The 21,300-nt window shown below is 41.8% G+C and overlaps 2 protein-coding genes across 3 annotated transcripts; one reads left to right on the plus strand and one right to left on the minus strand.

The window, feature by feature from the left end:
• The first annotated feature begins 249 nt into the window (after positions 1-249).
• Positions 250-15,915, plus strand: LOC111655191 (bone morphogenetic protein 1-like). Of its 2 annotated transcripts, none has more exons than XM_023406487.2 (20): positions 250-528; positions 4,096-4,206; positions 4,331-4,474; positions 4,620-4,737; positions 5,627-5,805; positions 5,922-6,027; positions 7,153-7,277; positions 7,544-7,659; positions 8,247-8,349; positions 8,500-8,616; positions 8,791-8,936; positions 9,134-9,329; positions 9,449-9,574; positions 10,698-10,861; positions 11,033-11,213; positions 12,014-12,139; positions 12,591-12,718; positions 12,837-13,050; positions 13,245-13,495; positions 13,600-15,915. In XM_023406487.2, the coding sequence occupies exons 1-20, from the start codon at positions 399-401 to the stop codon at positions 13,732-13,734; spliced, it is 2,916 nt and encodes a 971-aa protein (XP_023262255.1). In that variant the 5' UTR covers positions 250-398; the 3' UTR covers positions 13,735-15,915. The 2 variants fall into 2 exon arrangements, with proteins under 2 accessions (XP_023262255.1, XP_023262256.1); XM_023406488.2 differs by having other exon boundaries at positions 10,701-10,861.
• Positions 15,265-20,532, minus strand: trim69 (tripartite motif containing 69). Its single transcript, XM_023406490.2, has 7 exons — positions 20,459-20,532; positions 18,816-20,199; positions 18,114-18,209; positions 17,575-17,808; positions 16,888-16,910; positions 16,682-16,797; positions 15,265-16,534 (listed from the first exon to the last, which is right to left on the minus strand). Exons 2-7 carry the CDS (start codon positions 19,449-19,451, stop codon positions 15,990-15,992), a joined length of 1,650 nt encoding a protein of 549 aa, XP_023262258.1. The 5' UTR covers positions 19,452-20,199; positions 20,459-20,532; the 3' UTR covers positions 15,265-15,989.
• Between the last annotated feature and the right edge of the window lie 768 nt (positions 20,533-21,300).

Raw genomic sequence — 21,300 nt, forward strand, 5'->3', positions numbered from 1 at the left:
CCTCTTGTTTTTAACCTACTGACAGTGTTGCTCCATGATCCTCTATAGTCCAACTAAACTAAACCAAACTAGTATTAAATACATGTATTAAAACAGAAAGAAAGCAAGAAACGTGACATGAGGTTGAACACTCACTTCCACCTTATATAAACGTGTGTAATGGCTCTGAGTCCAGGTGAAGCACCTCTGTACTGCATGGATGTGTGTTTTGCTGTGAACTGTGTGAGCTCTGCTCTCTTCCCTGTATGTCAGTGAACCACTGCTGCAGCATTGAGACGTGAGAAAACAGCGCTGAGTTCATGAATCCAGGAACTTTTTTTTTTTTTTGCGCTGTTTTCTCTTCTTTTAATCACGAACGCTGATGAACTTTAGCTCGTCTACATATTTGATCAGAAGTAATGGCAACTCCTGCGTTTTTCCTGCTGCTCTGCGGTCTGCGCGTCTCTCTGGCGGTTGATTGGGAGTTTGTGGACACAAATTTTACCTACCTCGGTGATGAAATCGACTACAAGGATCCATGTAAAGCTGGTACAGTGCATTTTTACCTCCTCTGCCAATTTATAGATTTTTTTTCCCCTCCATAATCACCGTGAGATCGGCTGAAAAAAACGCCTGAAACCTTTTAAAGTTAATTGTAGCTCTCTGTGACGTTGACGTGAAGGCAGCAGAGAATGTAGCCTTAATTGCAAGTTAATGCAAATATTAACATGCCAAAAATAGCCTTTTTATTTTTGTTTTATTGTTAATTAACAGTTGACTAATTGTTAATGACTCAAAAACATAACAGGATTGTAGATGCATTACCACACACTAAAACACACTCCACCACCAGTGACAGTCATGTGTTGTTAGTTTTATTTAAGTCAAAAAATCTGAGCAGCAAAAAAAAAAATCACAATCTGTGTTTCAAAGTTGTAGTGGAGCAGGAGTGTAAAGTGGGAATACTGAAGCAATTAAAGAACAAGTAGCTCATATTTGTAGGCCTGCTAATGTTTATAATGTTCACCTTCAGCAAACAGCACTAACCTGAAGACACTGTTTCCTTGACACAGCAGACAGACCAGTGCAGTTATCACTGTTACAGGCAGATCAGACTGATGCAGACCAGATCATGGTCATGTACATGCAGGGAAATCATGTTACTGCAGAGTGGAGATGTTTGGAGCACTATATTCATTTCTTTCCACGTGAATCTGTTTAATCCTGGTTTAATAAGTAAAACAAATATATTGTAGCCTTGGTTGGGACAAATCTCCTTTGTTCGTCTGCTCTCAAGTGATTTACAAGTTTTAAGCAGTAGTGGAAAAAGTAGCGATACCACACTATAAAAATATCACATGCAGTGAAATGTGCTCCAAGTAAAGTATTCATCAGGCGACAGACTGGCCCCTTTTATCAAGTTATACTATTAAATTATCATTACTAAGGCATTATGGTAACAGTTTAGTTGGTTATTTTAATTGTTGTGTAGTTTTAGATAGTTCTCCAGCAATGCATCATATTTTATGAGCTTATATGTTTTGAATGTAAATTATTGATCTTCATGGTAACTAGTAACTACAGCTGTTAAATAAATGCAGTGGAGTAAAAGTAGTACAAGACTTGAGTAAATGTAGTTTGTGACATTGCACTGCAGGTTTTCAAGTGAAGGATGATACTCTACATCCTTCACTTGTTTAAAGAAAGTCAGGTTTAACACGTTGGTAAAATAATAATAGTCTAATCTGAAAAAGAAAACGCTTAGTCAAACACACTGTACTACAGATATGCAGATATGCAGGGTACTGATAATGAATGAAATCTGCATTATGAATAAAAAGTCAAATGGTAAATCATTGTCCGGAAACTGAGTGTGTCTGATCGGTTGAATCCGTCCGCCTTGACTTTGTAACGAGCCTTCTCCGGTGAAAAAAGAAAATACAACACTTTTTTTCTCCATCATCTACCATACTAAACAGTTAATTTGGTTATTAGGGGGCCTCCAGCTGGTTGGGGTTCCTTTTTCACTTGTGACTTCTGAAACTTCTAAAACACACCGTTCTTCTCCTCTGAGGCAGTTGCCTGGAGACTGGAGGTCATTGAGGCCATGCCAGCGCCGTCCTTGGCTGGGCGCCGGTGAAATCCCTCTGGCTTCAGGGCATGGGGTGCACACTGCAGGGGTGACAGTCATTTACAGTCACCCTTTGCATGAGTGAATTCACTTCAAAGGCCGACACAGGGCCCGCTATGTCTTTTCATTTCGACTTTCAAAGGCTGTTACATCGCGCAGCTAAATGAGGAATTTAATGGAAAAGACTCTAGTGAGCTGCTCTGCTGGACTCGTGCAATATGAGATTCTGATTTGGGCCAAGATGTATGTCTTAAATGAAACAAAATGTCAATCCCATAGAGGGAGAAGCAAGTTTCAGAAAGAATGTTTTGAAGCAAGAGGGGTCACCAAGATGCACATTAAAGGATGTGAAATTAGCTGTTGAGATTCTTATGTCTTGTCGGGGAAAAAAATTTATTGACTTTGTATTTCAGGACAGAAGTTGAGGGTTTTCCCATTCATTTCAACACAGTCTGTTGGAGCCAGCAATCCAACTTCTGTCCAACTTTCTGTCACAGTTAGTCATCCCTGCTTTTGGCGTGTTTAATTTCTTATGATTGCTCATAATTGCACTTCCTTTTCTCCGGATTCTCTGCTGCTCAGGTTAAATTATCTATAATCTAAAAAGAAACATCTTTGTCAGCCACTCAAACTATTAAGTTGCAACTCTTCACAGCTTTCACTTTTGGTGCTCAGTCCGTGTGTGTGTGTGTGTGTGTGTGTGTGTGTGTGTGTGTGTGTGTCAAAGGGCAAAATCAGCTCATTTCTACATGCTGTAGAAAAGGTTTAGGATGATATCCATGTCACTTAGTAAAACATGATCAGGAACTACTTTGGGCCTCGTACAAGAGGTGAGGTTAATGTTTGGGAACTCCGTGCTGCTGAACACACAAAACAAACATACAGTGTTCCTGAATTGTACAGTGGATAATATCGGTCCTGCTTGTTGGTCACAAGTGAACGACTTTATAGGACAACAAATTCTCTGTCATGGCGATTTGACAGGTACAGAAATATACAGTAAAGCTGTTAAATGATCCCTTACTTCACCTTATCAGGAACGTAAAGGTCTTTGCTCCAATGTTCATGACTTCACTTGCAGGTTAATCAGTTGCTGAACATTTAAGCAGTTTGCTGCAGGAAAGGTGCCACAGAAACACAAAGCAAATTTCAAGGTTTTATTGTAGTATCTTGAATAATGTATGAATGTCTGCATATGTCTGGTTATTGACCAAGGCCAATGGTCTAAATTGAAAATGAAGCTTAGTAAAGAAATGGGACATGCTTTACAGACAGCATCTGGAGGCCATTCATAAAAAAGCTCCTGTGACAACGGAGCAACCATTGTACAAAATGCTGATTTGTATGTCACCACATTGTTTGTAGGCGTTCAGCAACACTGCAAAGCCCAGCAGCACGGTGCGATCACAGTCCTGTAAAGTATCCAGTGCACATCTTCACCTTTTGAAATGAAAGAGCAGCCGCACCACATGGTGCAGACTGTATTCAGGAGCTGTGTTAGCTGATCAAACAGACACACAACACCACTTTGCTTTCTTGCCATGAATTAGATGAGAGGATTGATACTACTCTTATATCTGTCCATTAAGCCACAGCCGGGATACAGTTAGCTTAAGTTAGCATAAAACTGGAAAGAGGGAAACTGCTTGCCTGGCTGTGTCCTAAGGTTTAAAAATAGCCTCTAAAATGGACTATTTACTCCTCTGTGAAACCACAGCATGTTGTTTTTACACTTATACTAATGTGTAATGCTGTAATGAGGGAACTTTGGAGCTGCTATTAGGCAGATGTTGTTACCTTTGGACAGAGCAAGACTAGCTTCCCCCACCTGTTTCTAATCTGTATGCTAAATTAAGCTAACTAGTACTATTTAGCACGTAGGAATCTAGTCATTAACATTCATCTTGAGTTTATTGTTTTATTTTTAACATAATTTCAGCTTTATATATCTACTGTTTCCCTGTGTGTTCATCTGCCTGCCCCAGCTGCTTTTTTGGGAGATATTGCTCTGGATGAAGACGACCTCCGCATGTTTAAAGAGGCCCACAGCATTGATGATGAACAGCACACTATCCAGACCAACCAAACGGACTCCGGTATCAAAGCAATCTATGAATATTCTGACTGACACTTTCTCTTCAAAGTGTAATTTCACCCTTTTTTTTTTAGATTAAATAAAGGGATGACAATCAATGCAGATTTCCCATTCACTCGTTGCAGAGAACAGGTCCACCTCCAGTGAGGGTGTCAGGAGTAAAAGAGCTGCAGACAAACTCCATCGTCTAAAGAGAGCGGCCACCTCCAGACCTGAGCGAGTGTGGCCAGATGGCATCATACCGTATGCGATCAGTGGGAATTTTAGTGGTGAGTGCTGAATGAAAACCATAAATCCTTCAACTGTTTTTACACAGGAGTCGTCAGCTATACTGTGCAGCCAACCTGTGTTGGTTGGCATGTGTGGTTTTGACATCCTGAAGCTGTCATACTGTAAGTCAGAGTTTCCTTTCAGGCAGTCAACGAGCCATTTTCCGTCAGGCGATGCGTCACTGGGAGAAACACACTTGTGTAACATTCACCGAGAGGACAACTGAAGAAAGCTACATTGTTTTCACCTACCGGCCATGTGGGTGAGTTGGGAGCTCACTAACAATCTTCAAATATATATATATATACTGTATGTATAGGTCCATGCATGTTTGCCTGTTTTAGCCCCTTCACCACACTACAAATCAAATATACTTTACATTACAGCTATCCATATAGCAAACCATGCTGATGTGTTTTAGAAACTTAAATGGATGTACTGTCATGGGTATTAGTTGGTTTCCATTCATTTCTGTACAATGTGAAATATCAATTATCAGACTCTACAAGCTTTCTTGCATTCAGACTTCATTCCTTCCAGCTCCACAGAGCCTTTTAGCATCTTTTAGCTCATTGTTTTGTTTTTCCAGCCCACAACTTGTTTTGGTTCAATCTCATCACCATCATTTCCAGCAGCAGTAGGCAGCTGTTTAGAGCAACAACAACATCAACAACTAAAAAAAGCACTAAAAACCCAGTGCATCCTGCCCACAGCACTTAAAGATAGATAAAATTAGTGACTAAGTGGTAAACACAGTGTTGGTGGAGAGCAAAACAGAGTGAATATTGCACTAAGATTAATAAGGTGGCCAGAAACATGACCAATAATCAGTTTTCCATCCATCCTAATGGATATATACCTATACCTATACCTGGTTATTTTTTGATAATGTAGCAAGCACACAAACTAATTTCAAGAGTCAGCGAAGTGAGAATTAAAACGTACTGAAATAAACAGAAGGCAAAGCTGCCTGGAGCTGTAGGAAAATAACCTCCAGGAATCTAACTGTGCATAACCTGCAATCAAAAATGATTTGTAGTGAAAGAGCATGAACTTGCAAACACACCTTTAATATTAACAAGCAGCAAAGAGTGAGTGTTTGTTCTGCAGGGGCTTCAGGGTTTGGACCTGAACAGTGTCGCCCCCTGCAGGTGTTGCTCCTACGTGGGGAGGAGAGGTGGCGGCCCTCAGGCCATCTCCATAGGGAAGAACTGCGACAAGTTTGGCATTGTGGTACATGAACTCGGCCATGTGATCGGCTTCTGGCATGAACACACACGTCCGGACCGTGACGAGCATGTAAGCATCATCAGAGACAACATCCAGCCAGGTACTGTTACTGCATGTGTGCTGACGCGAATAAGTGTGAATGGACGCGTGTGTGCTCACTGACCCTTCAGATGTTTTTCTTTGCATTTAGTCCAGTGACTGTCTGTATGTGAATAGGACAGGAGTATAACTTCCTGAAGATGGAACCAGGTGAGGTCGACTCTCTCGGGGAAGTCTACGACTTTGGCAGCATCATGCATTATGCAAGGAATACGTTTTCCAGGTTTGTTATCCTTCACATTTTTTCTAACCTAAAGTTTAGCTTTGTGTTGAAGGGACTGTGAGGAGTTCACCACTTTTATTGCCCATTTGTGAGTTTCCTGAGAATGCACGCTTTATTTTTAGCTCTACCCTGGCTCACATTAAGAGGCCATTAAACAGCTCCACTGGGGCAATTACTGGAAAAAATACCTTGCTCAATAGCCTAATTGCTCAGCACTGGTGATTCACTCTGTCCACTCCATCTGTATATTTGAACTGACAACATACAGTGCACCAGCCTGCATCTCTAACTAGGCCATTATTACGACTGCCATTGCTTCTGACATCTCCCGCATTTCTGAGGTCTTGAATTTGAAATGACCACTTATTCCACTGATAAGAGTTAGTATTCAGTGCAGTGTTTACAGTCATTTGGAGAAGCAGACATCAAATCCGGTCACAACCATATGAAAAAAAATCTCCCTTACTGTCACTAATATCATGCTGGATTATCAGCTGAGCTACTGCACTGACCTGGTGTTTGTCCCTTTATTCAGCTCTGCTAAACAAGCTCCATAGGAAACCTCTGGGATTTGGTTCTTTATTGTCACAGAAATGGTTTCACACTAGTCTCCTTTTCATTTCTGTCTCGTGCATGTTGTTGCCCCGTTGCTTTTCTCTCTGCTTTGGTGTTTTTACCTCCATCACCGCTCTGCTGGTCTGGGTCATGGAGGAAAGCCAAGCTAAATAAAGGCCTGGCAGTTCAGGCTTTGTTGAACAATTTGGGCTGGAGTGGCCTTTTTCTCTGGCATTCAGGAGTGGGCTCCACTGAGCCGGCTGGCACCGGCAAAAGGCCCCATTCAGAGCGCTCTGTTTGCACATGCCTGTCATTCATGGGTGCATCACCATGGGAACTGAGCAAGAGTGAGCTCCAAACCCAGTGAGAGATTATCAGAATCAATAAAGTATCAAGGTGCTGAACAGGAGTCGGGTCTGAAAAATTCAGTTGAAAACCACATTTTGCTGCACATCAGTGAGGTTAGGCTTCATCAGGCTTTTCTCTGCTAGAATCAGTTTTTGAATCGTGAGATGCTTTGATCTTCTCTGAGAAACGAACTGCTCATGTTTTGTGATTTGTCTGAATCAGAGGAATCTTCTTAGACACAATCTTGCCTCGTTACGATGTCAATGGAGCCAGGCCACCTATTGGACAGAGGACCAGGCTTAGCAAAGGGGACATTGCACAAGCCCGCAAACTCTACAAATGTGCAAGTAAGATACATTGATACAAGATACATCTAATGATCACAGCTGTAAAATGGCATCATACTTTGATTTTTAGACTTTTTTCATTTTCAAAGCCAATTATATTTTTGCCTATTGACTGAATGTGCACCAACTAAAGCTAAACCTTCTATAAGTGAAAGAGGAAAAACAAAAAGTTCAAAAACTCTTCTTTGTTCTGGGATTTGAGTGTTATTTTTCTGATAGTTATTGTAGTATAGCCCTGTTGGTGTGATGGTGTGTTGTTGTGACAGAGTGTGGGGACAGTCTGCAGGAGAGCGCTGGAAATTTCTCTTCTCCTGGTTTCCCCAACGGGTACTCAGCGTACGCTCACTGTGTCTGGAGGATTTCTGTCACCCCTGGAGAGAAGGTGAAGTTAAAGAAGTTAAAGCACCACTTCAGTAAAGGGTGGAGAAAAAATACTGAATGCCCAAATTTAATGTATGAATACTTCGCCTATATTGTCTGAATTTGACAATAACATTTCATCTAAGTTAAGGACAATCAGAGAACGAACCAACATGACAAATGAAATATCATCCGTTGATCTTGCAGTGCACTACATTTATTGTTAATCAGGTTATTGTGGAAATAGATTGTTTGTAATCATTTATCTGAATCATATCATCCAGGTGCATAACTAAATGTATCTTCTTACAGATTGTTTCCTTTCTCAAACCTTAGTGTCATTTGCTCGATATTTTCCATCCTATTTTGATGTATAACTTTATAACACTGCAGAAATTTACATGCAAATAACACTTAATAATTAAAATGACAGTTTAAAAACGTCTGTTTGACACAGTACAAGACAATTAATTACCTCCCTGAATTGTTCAGTAATCAGTATGTGGTTGGTTCAATGTCAGAACATTTCTTGATGCCGTAGTTACTCACTTGTACCCACCCAACCTCCGTCTGTCTCTTCATGTCTGTGTTTCACTGTGTCTCTCACAGATTGTGCTGAACTTTACTTCCATGGACCTCTTCAGGAGTCACTTGTGTTGGTACGACCACGTGGAGGTCCGAGATGGGTTCTGGAGAAAAGCTCCACTGAAAGGTCTTTAACCTTGATTAACAATAGTCCCACTTCTCCATCTGAGTGTCATCCAGAAACCTGTCATCAACCTGATACAGTTTCATAAATGCATTACCTGGTGCTGTGAAGTACTCACTGACGGTGTCATTATTCCCTTATGCACTTTGGCAGGCCGTTTTTGTGGAGACACACTTCCAGATCCAATCATCTCTACTGACAGTCAGCTGTGGATTGAATTCAGAAGCAGCAGCAGTTGGGTGGGCAAAGGCTTTTCAGCGGTTTATGAAGGTACGTCATCTGTGGCGCTCACTTCATGTGAATCATCAGCCATTTGCTGCAGGTTTTTCCAGGTTTTACATTCACTTTCACTGTATAATGTGAAAAACTGAAGGTAGAAATAGAGGAAGCAAGTCTCTGGATGAAACAAAACGCCATTAATCTCAATTGTCCCCTCCTGTGCAGCCATCTGTGGGGGAGAAGTGAAGCGGGACAGCGGCCAGATCCAGTCTCCCAATTACCCAGATGACTACCAGTCCAATAAAGAGTGTGTGTGGAAGATCACAGTAGCAGAGGGTTACGATGTTGGCCTCTCGTTTCAGTCGTTTGAGGTAAAATCACCTTTATTATTACTGGTCAAACAAGAACGATGCTTCACAAAATATCAAGCACTGCAACTTATGTTTGAACGTTCAGTATGATCCATGTTATTGTCCTATGTTAAAGCAATTATATTTGTATAACCTTTAACTTAGTCCTCTGCTGTAATGTCTCTTTGTGAACTTCACTGTCGTTGTTTCGACTGCAGATTGAGAGACATGACAGCTGTGCCTACGACTATGTGGAGGTGAGGGATGGCAGTTCGGAGAGCAGTCCGCTGCTCGGCCATTTCTGTGGCTACGACAAGCCGGACGACATCAAGAGCAGCTCCAACCAGCTCTGGCTGAAGTTTGTATCTGACGGATCAGTCAACAAAGCTGGGTTTGCAGCCAACTTTTTTAAAGGTAGGTAGGTTGTTTTAGTTGCCAGCGATGACACAGATTTATTTTATTTTTTTTACACGTGGCCGATGATGCTTCTGTTTAGCACAGAAAACAGATTCTGTCGATTTTTCATTTGCCAGAGATGGACGAGTGCTCCAAACCTGACAATGGTCACTGCGAGCAGCGCTGTCTGAACACGCTGGGCAGCTACAGGTGTGCCTGCGACCCTGGATATGAGCTGGCAGCTGACAGACGCAGCTGTGAAAGTGAGTGCAGAGCACAACTCCACGCACTGACATGATACTCACACCCAACATTATACAGAGTGCTATCATTTCAAAATATGATGCGAAGCCTGCAAGCTAGTGGAAGCGTCAGCTGGAGTCCGCTGCTGCCCTCATGTGGTAAACTCCTCAGACGGCAACACATAGTCATTGTGCACTTTTCAGTGCTCTGCTCACTCATGCTGCTTGCCTGCTGCCACACTTTTCACCTGAGAGCTGTTAGTCACTACTACTGCTGCCAACACTACGGCAGCTGTTCATATAGCCCCCCAGCAGCCGCCTGGAGGCTCTAACACTCGCTTCCCCTCTGAGAGATGTTATTATCATCACTCCCCACTCCCTGCTGTGTGTTTTCTTGTAGGGAGTGATTAGGTTTGTGCCGAGCCGAGACGTCAAATATCAGGACTGTACATACTCTACATTAAAGTAGTGATCCATTCCACATGAGGGGGCTGGCTGAAGTCGAAACATACCTCTCTGTCGGACGGGCCTGAGGACTGATGCTGGGAGGCATCCACTTAGACAATAAAGTCAAAAAACATTTTTCATCATTCATCAGGATAGATGAATACTGAAAGTTACACATGGCATTTTATGTGTTGCATTAGTGCACGTCTCAACTGCTTCCAGTACAAATGTTTGTAATGAACACACAGATGTTTTAAGAGAGTCATGTGATGTCTTTCACCCAGTGTAAGCTTGATTCTCTGGTAGTTTCCTCTTTTACCACAAGAGGGCACCGCTCCCTTACTATTGCTTCTCTAGGAGCTTTGACAGTCACTTGATTCATATATAAAATAGAAATTAAATTTTTTCTCCAGCAGAATTTAGTGGGTCCCCTGATGTTACCTTTTCATTAAAAGGCTGTAATTATTGTTTAATTCCAGTACTACTACTTTCTTATTACAATGATCTTACATGGTTTATTTCATGACATTACTTTGTCTAACAGACTGTGATTTGACAGGTTGTCTTTTTCTGCAGCTGAAGGGTTAAAGAAAAGGTTAAAGAAATCACAAATTCACACATGGGTCTTGTAATTTATGTAATGCAAGTGTTTGTCTTTCACGCATCTACCACTAAAATCAGTGCTTTCTCCCACCAGCAGCTGCCTGTGGTGGGTTCATCACCAAGCTGAATGGTTCACTCACCACCCCCGGCTGGCCCAAAGAATACCCACCCAACAAGAACTGTGTGTGGCAGCTGGTGGCACCCATTCAGTATCGCATCACTCTGGCGTTTGATGTGTTTGAGACCGAAGGGAATGATGTGAGTTCACAATCTCAAAGTTTTGTTTGTGATTGTCATTCTGTTGACCGATAATACAGTCTCTCTGCAGAGGTTTTATTAGATAACTTGCTAAAAATCATGACAGTTTCACAATCCAGCTTCTTCTTTTGTCCTTTGTAGTAAGTAAAATCTTCTAGTGTTTACCATCAGGTGTGTAAATATGATTATGTGGAGGTGCGCAGTGGGTTGAGTTCAGACTCAAAGCTTCATGGGAAGTTCTGTGGAGCAGAGAAACCCGAGGTCATCACCTCCCAACACAACAACATGAGGATTGAGTTCAAGTCGGACAACACCGTGTCCAAGAGGGGCTTCAAGGCTCACTTCTTCTCCGGTAAGTCTGAAAGGGTCAAATTAAAGAGTCAAATATTTAGGAAGTATCGAGGAAGGAAATATTGAGTGTAATGTAACACAGACTAATGTCCAGATCTTGTCCAGTGAGAAGGACAAAACCATCATCCCACTGCAAGAACAATGCAGGCAGCTGTCTCCAGTTTCTGCCACAAGGATGAAAGCAGTGTAATTTGTGCTTTATGGGAAGGTTAGATTGAATTTTGCACAACCTAAAAGATTGGTAGTATGCTTAATGTTCAATTCAAATTAATTTCCTGTCTACATTCACATTTATAATCACATCGTAGTATCATCATAGTATATGCTCTGTGCTGGTTAAATTAATAATTAATATAATAATTATATTAATAGTTAATATTTCTGGTTCAATAAATTTGCCAAATGTTTGATTTTTCACACATCCACACTCGTGTAGATATATCTGGTATCTTTTGCACTCCATTCCAGCCTTCCATCCACAGCACTTTTAAACTCTTTCTAAAATCTTCTTTGTTGTGCGGACAGATAAACTGCTCTTTTCAAGAATACTGAGGAATACTGAGGAATACCCAGGAGGTGTTTTGCTGAGATATGATCGGGGGGTTGTTGGTGTGTCATACAGCAGATTTCTTCCTTCTTGAAGAATACAGAAAAACCTTTGTGTCTGCAGTCAGCAGCAGATCCTAAAATGTCTAAAATGTTAACTCAATATGTTCTGCAAGTTTTCTGCAGCCTATTGTGACAGATTCACATGTTGCTGTGCCAAGGAATTCTGAATTAAAATTACTTAAATGTCAACAGATATAGATGAGTGCTCCAAAGACAATGGAGGCTGCCAGCATGAGTGTGTGAACACCTTCGGAAGCTACAGCTGTCAGTGTCGCAGCGGCTTCATGCTGCATGATAATAAGCACGACTGCAAGGAAGGTACAGTATGTGTCTCTGCTGTCCCTCATCTGCGAGATTTAAAGGGTCAGTTCGCCCAGATTACAAACAGAAAATGATGAAATTGTGAGAATCAGCTGACCCCAGCTTGGGCCTTCTGGGGCTGGGTATTAAGCCATTAGGGGGATGGAAGGAGGGGCAGAGAGTCCTTGCTTTCTCCCATGTGGCCACATGTTGATTGACATGATAGATTGACTTGTGAATAATTCCACAACGCCACAGACCTCACTGTGGAAGGTCGTCGTAGGAAATACTTATAGACACTTTTAGTCTTAGCCCCCAAAATGTTTGAGTGTGGAAAGCTTTTGCTTTACTTTTATTTTGCTGTTCTGTTTAGGATGCCTTTTCCAAGGTAAATGCCTCAGAGGGAGTGATGTGAGCACTCAGTGATGCAACTTCATTGTTTTCTTCTGGTGTGTCGTGTTTTTTTCAGCCGGCTGTGATTATGTTGTGAACAGTGTGTCAGGCGTCATCAGCAGCCCCAACTGGCCTGACAGATATCCCAGCAAGAAGGCCTGCACCTGGTCTCTGTCCACAACCCCGGGCCATCGAATCAAACTTGTGTGTTAATTGGTGTTTTTTTTTTCATTTATACATTGTGTTTTGGTCCAAAGTGAAGACTTTAAAAGCAGTCAGCGACTTATCATGGTTATTCACAGCTTTTTAAAATGAATTTCAGGTGTTCAATGAGATCGACATGGAGTCTCATCTGGAGTGTGCTTACGACCACCTGGAGCTCTACGACGGGCGAGACGTCCGTGCACAGAGCCTGGGGCGCTTCTGTGGCACCAAGAAGCCGTCTCCAGTCGTTTCTAGCGGCAACAAAATGTTCCTGCGTTTCTTCTCGGACAACTCAGTACAGAAAAGAGGCTTTGAGGTTTCACACAGAGCAGGTGGGCAAAGCAGCTGAAAGGTTACTGTTCTGCTCCTAAAAGAGTCTGGAGATGTATTAAAATGGTTCTTTGGAGAAAGAATAGAACTACAACTATGGGTTTGTTTTCTGTTGTGTTTAGAAAACTGCATTCTTTCCTCACTTTTACGAGTTCCTCCTTTTTGACCCTTTAATTTTGTGGTTGTGAATTCCCAGAATGTGGAGGAAGCCTTAAAGCCGAGGTCAAGACAAAAGATCTGTACTCTCATGCACAGTTCGGAGATAACAACTACCCTGGGGGCTCTGACTGTCTGTGGGTGGTCACTGCTGAGAAAGGTTATGGAGTGGAGATCGTCTTCCAAGTGTTTGAGATTGAGGAGGAGGCAGACTGCGGGTACGATTACGTGGAGCTGTACGATGGCGCTGACATCAAGTCTCCGAGGCTGGGGCAATATTGTGGATCTGGGGTGAGGCTAAAAATATCAGGCCTGTGTACTAAATGCTGCTTAGACAAACTTTTGCTTCAAAAACCAATCTCTTTTTTGTTCCGTATCTTGCTCCTTTTCCTCAGGCTCCAGAGGAGGTCTTCTCGGCCGGAGACGCCATCGTTTTAAAGTTTCACTCAGATGACAGCATCAATAAAAAAGGCTTTCATGTGCGCTACACAAGCACAAAGTTCCAGGACACGTTACACGCAAGCAAGTGACTCTTACCCCAAACCTAAATGGAGACTTCCCCCCCTAACATTTGGTTGTACACACCCTTCTCCAGACGAGGAGCGAATGCATGGATTGATACCACAAACACCAACACTCATACTTTACGTTCACATCTGCTAAAAAGAGTGAAGCCATGCGGAGATGTGACATCTTTGCTCTTCCTCATTATAGAGCTATATAGGACGAAAGGCAAGGATTAGTTTGAAGTGATTATTATTTTGAGTAAATTCAGTCACACCACTTGTAATGAGCTGATTACATCATAACACTGTGCTAAGATATAAAATGTATATATTGTGATATAGTTTGCCTTGTTTTTTTAATCATGATTTCAACTGTCACTTTTTACTGTCTGAGGTTGAAAAGCTTGATCACTTCTAATGAATGTAATGCACTTTGCTGTATTATATCACAAAAGCATATAATGATAATAATTATGGAAGAAAACATAATGTCAAAGATTAATTGTTTAATATTATTTTCCGACCTGCATTTGCTTTACTTTAGTTTTTTGAATTTCCATTAACATTCCCTCACAGTATATTTTCTGATGCCTTTTTTCCCTGGCATTTTTTTTATATTTTTATTTTAAACTATTGTGTTTTCAAGTGTTTTCTTCTGACTGATGTTCCTGTGCATCAAATTCTCACGCGACACACGGCACTACACCATGACAACGGATGGAATTAGCACCTCATTCATCAATATATTGAATATTTTTCCTTCACATCTACAGTGCATTGACCCTAAAGAGCAACTGAACTCCAGATGAAAATCTTACTTCGGGTTGTCCCATAGGTTTAATTTCTTTACTTGCTGCTGTGATGGGATGTAGAAGTGGACTCCAGGGTTTGTCAGTGCACGATGACATCACTGTCGGGTGTGGTTATAGGTGCAAGAGACCACACTTATGACACACCTAGCCGCACCCATCAGTGGTGGTGGTGGTGGGTGTGGTCAAGGGAGCAACTTTAAACTTTAACCTAGAAAGGACTGGCTGCTCTTCAGCCTGGTATTAAAGGTGCCCTGTGAAGTTTACTTCTAAACAAAGTATTGTTTACATTCAGTGTTAACTCACCAAGTGTGTGTATCTTAAAAGTCTGACAAATGCATGCAATGTATTGTTCATCCTCGTAAAACACAAAATGAGGCAATGTTTACATCACATGTTTACTAGCTTGGAGTCTTCTTCACTGCCTATGCGTTGCAGCATTTCTGTGAATGTTACAGCCACCAGCTCTCAATTAGTGGAACAGAGTCTAACCATTATGTGTGTGTTGCGTCACCTGCTTGTTTGTGCGTGTGCATGTGCATCCTCATGTGAGCACATACAAACAAAACAGGGACCCACTAATAAAAACATTGCTCCTTAGCACCACTAGTGGCTAAAAACTCCACAGGGTACCTTTAATATGCACTTACACTATGACAAATAGTGCTTCATATGCAGTATGTGATGAAATGACACTGATGTTTTATTTATTTTCACGCTGGATTAATAAGCACACTTTGGAAAATAATTTTCAAGAAATACTTTTAATAAAATTTTACCCATACAGTTGTGTGTGATATTGGATGCCACTTAACATGCATCAGGCTTGGGATCAACAAGGTCAAACAGCAGGTATACTAAATTCATCAAGCACAGCAAGTACAAAGTAAATATCCAAAATTCTAACCATTTGCTCACATAAAAAAGACTATTAAAATCAAGTTGCTTTTATGTAAGCTTAAAATTTCCCAAAGCTCCTGAATGCACCAAATACATTAGTTAGTATGATATGACACGTTAAAATCATGATGTATATTTTTTTCAAAATGTAAAAAAAAAAGAAAAATCACAGTATTAAACGATTAAGATGTTTACTTAAATGTATTAGTGTATCATGCACAGAAAAATCATTGAATTACAAAAGTAACCATAATACTACTTTACATTTAATGTCACAATAGTCAAGTAACCAGACAGTTTCACATTCTTTACTGAAGCACAGCTTCTCTGAAATGAAATGTGTGGCAGTAGATCCAGTCTACATATTGAACTATGTGTTACATGTAAGATACATGTGTTTCCATTGGACAAATGTCAACTGTTTATTGCACAAATACAAATACTTTGTTGTATCTAATACTGTACACTATAAAGTATGTTTTCTCTTTTTGTGAAATGCTCTTTGATTTCATGCTTGTTTGGTAACCTTTTGTAACTTATTACCCTTTTGTTACCATTTTTCCCAGTTTGTTAAATCTTTGGTAAGAAAACTTTAAGAGGCTCATTTTCATGCACTTTATCCAGGAAGCCCAGGTTGAAGTAAGGGTAGAGCGTCTCGGTGAAGTTCTCCCTAAAGGTGTAGAGATGTGTCATGCTCTCTGCATTATAAAAGGACACCAGGCCCCTCTTGTAGTCGAGGTACACTCCTATCCTGGCCAGTGGCTCCTCCAGGGACAGGACAGTTGGAGGTGTGGTGCCAGCCATGTACTGTATCCCATAAGAGAGGGAGAGAGTCCAGAAGCCGTTGGCTGGTAGGGCTTTGATGACTCCCTTCCGAGGCACCGACTCACGAGCCACCCCCACTGTCCAGACTGTGCTGCTGTAGACTTCAATCTCCCAGTAGTGGCGTCCGTGGGTGAAGCCCTGGCTTCCGAGCAGGGACAGGGCAGCGTTGAACCTGTAGGGGTTGTCCTGCACGGTGTGGTTAAAGGTCTGGTAGCGAACGCAGGTGAGGGAGGAGGTCAGGCTGAGCCAAGGGTTGGCCGTGCTGGAGTTAAATGTGATGGCTGCAGGAACTAAAAACAGGAAAATCATATGATAACAGAGATTAATTAAAAGATTGATTAATAATATGTTTCTGCTAAGATTATCAGTGTTGGTTTCTGTGTATTTCAGTGTTTGTATTTTACATTTTTAAAGGGAGATGGGGCCACTTAAAGTACCTGGGTAAATACTTCCTTTCATGGATTTCCACACTCTGTACTGCAGGGGCCCTGCAAACCGACCCTCGCACAGACTGGGTGGTGTAAATGCAGGTTTCTCAAACTTCAGCGATGGCCTGCCAACAAAAGCAAAGTCAAAACAATGAACACAGAGGAAAAACAAAAAACGATCCAAGATAAAACAGTTGAACCTTTCCCACACTCACCTCTGGAGCAGGACTTTGATGCTCTGAAATGAGACACAGGAACAAACACAGGAAAAGACAGAAAGAGACTGATGATTAGTTTTGTTGTATCTGAAAGAAGAGAAAGCTTTTTCCACATTACATCAATGTCTGAGCTCACGCTATCCCACCCTGTGGGATCTCCCTGTGGCTGGGGAAAGTCCCGCAGCCATGGCCAGAGTAAATGCCTAAACTGAACTCCTTATCCTGCAGATCAAGGAGTGAGATCACTGGCCTACATCCTGTCTGCACTCACTGCGCTGCGACCAAATCCTTTGCTATTAGAAAAGTAGCAATAATTCAAACATTACTCTTAAAATACATGGAAATATGTTTATGGCCTTTAATTGTGTGCAACCTGAAACAGGAAAGCCAAAAAGGTCACACCCTGCTCAATGAAATCTTGAATGTTGATGTTGGAGCTTAGTTAACATTTTGGCAAAGAAAACCTGAAACATCCTTGAGTATAAAACAAACAAACCCTCACAATTTGCCTCTTTACTTCCTCTGGGTTGAATGTCATATAAAACGTTTTGGAAACAAACAAAAAAAAAAGTTTGAAGTCAAAAGCTCAGCATTTCTCGCCTTAATCATCCTCAAAGCTGACTCATCATGCTGTTAATCACTCCCAGATGGACTGTATTCACGTTCATATTTAACTGAACTCACTCGCAGCAGAGTGAACGGGTCCTGCTCTCTCAGCTTGTCCTCTATCTCGTGGACGGCTCTCTGCAGACGGGAGATCTCCACACACAGCAGGGCCTTGTGCTCGTCCAGGCGGATCAGCTCTCTCCGCTCCTCCGTCTTCAGCTTCACCTGCAGCAGCTTCTCTTCCTGGTACAGGAACTGGTGCAGGTCGCTGAACTGGGCCTCGATGCGCTGCTTGAGGTCGGCTGTGTGCTCCTGAGTGGGTGAAAGACAATGGACATTTGTCACCCGGGAGTGAAACAGTGAAAGCATGCGATCCGTGCCAAATATAAGAATTTAAAAGAGCTTTGCATGTAGATACTTTCTTCCATTTTGAATGTAACTCTCACAGTGACAAAGGTCAGTCCCATTTATTTGGATTCTTGTAGAAACAAATGTTTATAACTTGAAACAAGACCAGATGAGGCAGAACATAAGGGAGATTACAACACTTGTTTTGCAGAGTGTGCATAATGACATATATACAGTATATATACATATATATCCTGAAATCTTCTCACCTTGAGCTTTTTAACCTCGTCCTCAGCTTCTCTGTCACACTGCAGCGCTGTGTTGAGCTCAGCTTTGAGGGAATCCATGGAGCTGTTCAGAGACGCCTGACAGGACAGAGACACAACGTCACTGCATGCTGAACTTTTCACTTCACACTCATTGTCAACTGGTTCTACATTGACCAGTTGTTTTTGGAGCAAAATTATTTTTAAAACAAGGAGATGCAGATAAAATCCCATACACACACACACCCCATAAGAAATATTAGCTGATGTTACCTTTAAATTAAATGCCCAAATATATGAAACAAAGACAAAGCAGTGACTGATTTGCAGCAAACTAGAGTAAATCATGGCACGTGCCATAAGTACTAGAGACTCTGACATCCTCAAAAGATGCACCAGGGTCTTTCCTTAAACACAAACATCCAGAGAAGAAAATTAAGTTTTTCTAGCAAAGGTAAGTTGTCATTATTACAAACAAGTGTACCAAGGGAGAGAGAGAGAGGGGACAAAGACATAAACAAGATGCCCTAGTGTTTGCACTTCCTGAGAGGCAAGTTTATGTGTAGAATTATGGCAGAGAAATAATTAAAACTCCAGCTATCTTTACTGCTACACAAAGTGTCTCAGAAATGTTCTTATATAGTCACATTTACATATAATCTTAATATTCTGCTGAACCTTTTACATAAGTCAAAGTGAACTCACCCTGTACTTCTGTTCAGCCTCCTGCACACACACCATGGTATGATTTCTGTGCTCCTGGGAAACACCACACACCAGACACACCAGCTCCTGGTCCTCGTCACAGTACAGCTTCAGCTCCTCTCTGTGTCTGCTGCAGCGGGGGACCGGAGCTGGAACCCTCTCTGCCACCCCAACATCTGCCAGGCGGGCTCCAGTCCCGCTCTCCTCCAGGCCCTGACAGTAGCTCTCCACTATGTTGGCAACAATGCGGTTGGGCCTGTAGCTCTGCCCGGGGTACACCTTCCTGCACTGAGGGCAGGAGCCCGTGCCACCCTGCCCGGAGCCCCGGGGACCAGTCCAGTAGCCCTCGATGCACCCCTGGCAGAAGGTGTGATCGCAGGGCAACGACACCGGCTGCTTGAAAAGATCCAAGCAGATGGAGCAGGTCAGGTCTCTGCTGATTCTGTGGGCTGAGCTTTTGGTGACTTGTCCAGCTATGGGAGGCTGCCGCAGCTTTTCCATGGCTGTTTGCACAGCAAAGTCTCCTTCCTTTGGTTTCCAACTTTTCTTGTCTGGCTTTATCCCCTGGTTTAGTTTGTCCAAGTTCTGCAGATAAACTGACTGGATTTTCTTCACTTCTTTCTGAGTCTTGCTCATTCCTTTGCCTTGATTGTTTCCCTTTGTTCTGACTGTACAGCTGGACCTCTGAGTCCTTCCTCTCCTGCAGAGTGTGGCCGCTCTCCTTGGCCTCCAGTCTTCCTGTTGACTGTGGGGAAATGGAGGGGGTGGTGCAAAAGCAGCCTCAGCCTCTCAAATCCTCAGCAGATAGTGAGGGGCTCTCAATACGCCCCCCTTTTCCCTCCAGAGTGACATCACATCTTAGTCAGGAAACCAAGGCGGACCATGGATATTCTATCTTTGGCTTGTTTTCTTCAGACTCTGGGCATTAACTCTAAGAAAGTCCTGCTTTGCAAAAATCTTAATCTCCTTTAGAGTAACTAAAGAAAAATTTAAATCCATTTTATGTGACTTTGAGTGTGTATGTGTGTCTGTGTGTGTGTGGGTGTGTGTGTGGGTCTGTGTACAATCAGAAACGTGTGGGCTGTAACAGATTTCCTGCTTCTTTTTCTGGCAATGATTTCTGCCCATGAAGTAATCATTGTCAATGAAGGGTAAACAAGATCATTAAGAGATTTATACAAAGACAAAAAATGTCCAGCAGGAAGAAAACCTCACCATGGACAAATATAAATACTGCAGGCATCCTGTGAGCTCCCTTTCTCCTTCATCTACTTCTCAGAACAGATATTCACAGCTTGTTCCATGGGGGCGGGAACATCTGTCCGGTAAATTAGTCCTTCTCTCAACACACAAGCTGTTTGTTATTTACTTCTGTGAAACAGCCCTGAAACATATTAGCATATGAACAGTTTGAATATTACAGAGTGTTACATCAAGCTAATCACAACTCATCACACAAATACACACACACAAACTAAACACAGACACCCTGTGATTATGCACTGGGTCATAATCACAGGTCTGGTGAGTAAAACTACAGCTGAATTACATAAATTTAAAAATGGATGTGTGTGAGAAACAGAGAGAGAGAGAGAGAGAGAGAAAGAGAGAGAGAGAGAGAGACAGAGACATTAACATCTTACCCAGTATGTGGAGTGTATTCAGATAGTTTGGACGTTTTTTAGGAAGAAATGAGATCGTCAATAGGAAGAAACTTTGATCCTTTTGTTCATAGAGCCTGTGAGCTGCCTCTGTCTACAGTATGTTACGGACAATAGTGACATCTGGTGTCCAAAGTGAAAATTTTAATTTTTGTTTAGTGTAGTGTATGTTATGCTACACTATCAAAAGCGCCAGGATCGATAAATATAGTTTGTTTGTTTTTTTTTAAAAAGTGACTGTGCATGCTATTTATGTAAACGGCCCCATGGCTCAGAAAGCATGGAGAAAACAGATGAAGTGGTAAATAACAGAAAGCAAATGAGAAACAAGTGTTACACTCATCCAGTCACACCAGTCATGTTTCCAAATACAACAAATGAAGACAAGACTCCTGCTCCAACTCCGATTGACTTAGTAATCAAACTAGAACTCAAACTCTTAACCAGCGAAACTTCCTATTCCCTATCATTTTTATTTAATGCAATTCTGTTTATTAGTTAAGTCTCCACAAGCTTGCATTCACTTTGAATTTATATATATATACACATATACATAAACATATACAAAGTGCACATCATAACCTTTATAATAATTGTATTTTTTAGGGTTAGGGTTTGTTATGTAAAGAAAAACCCTCTGCTATGATAAATATTTTTTGTTTAACATGTTTTTTTCCCACATAAAAAGTGAATAAAATGGGGCTGCACTATGGATGTATTATAAGAGCATCCATGGGATGTAAGCAATTGTTCGCTTACTTCCTCATTGAAAAATCTGTGTCGGGCCTTATGCCCCGCCCACCACCGCTGCTCGCGCTAAGTTG

This window comes from Seriola lalandi, unplaced genomic scaffold (assembly GCF_002814215.2).
Source record: "Seriola lalandi dorsalis isolate HSWRI2012SDOR001 ecotype SW California unplaced genomic scaffold, Sedor1 jcf7180002054309, whole genome shotgun sequence".
Taxonomy (NCBI): Eukaryota; Metazoa; Chordata; class Actinopteri; order Carangiformes; family Carangidae; genus Seriola; species Seriola lalandi.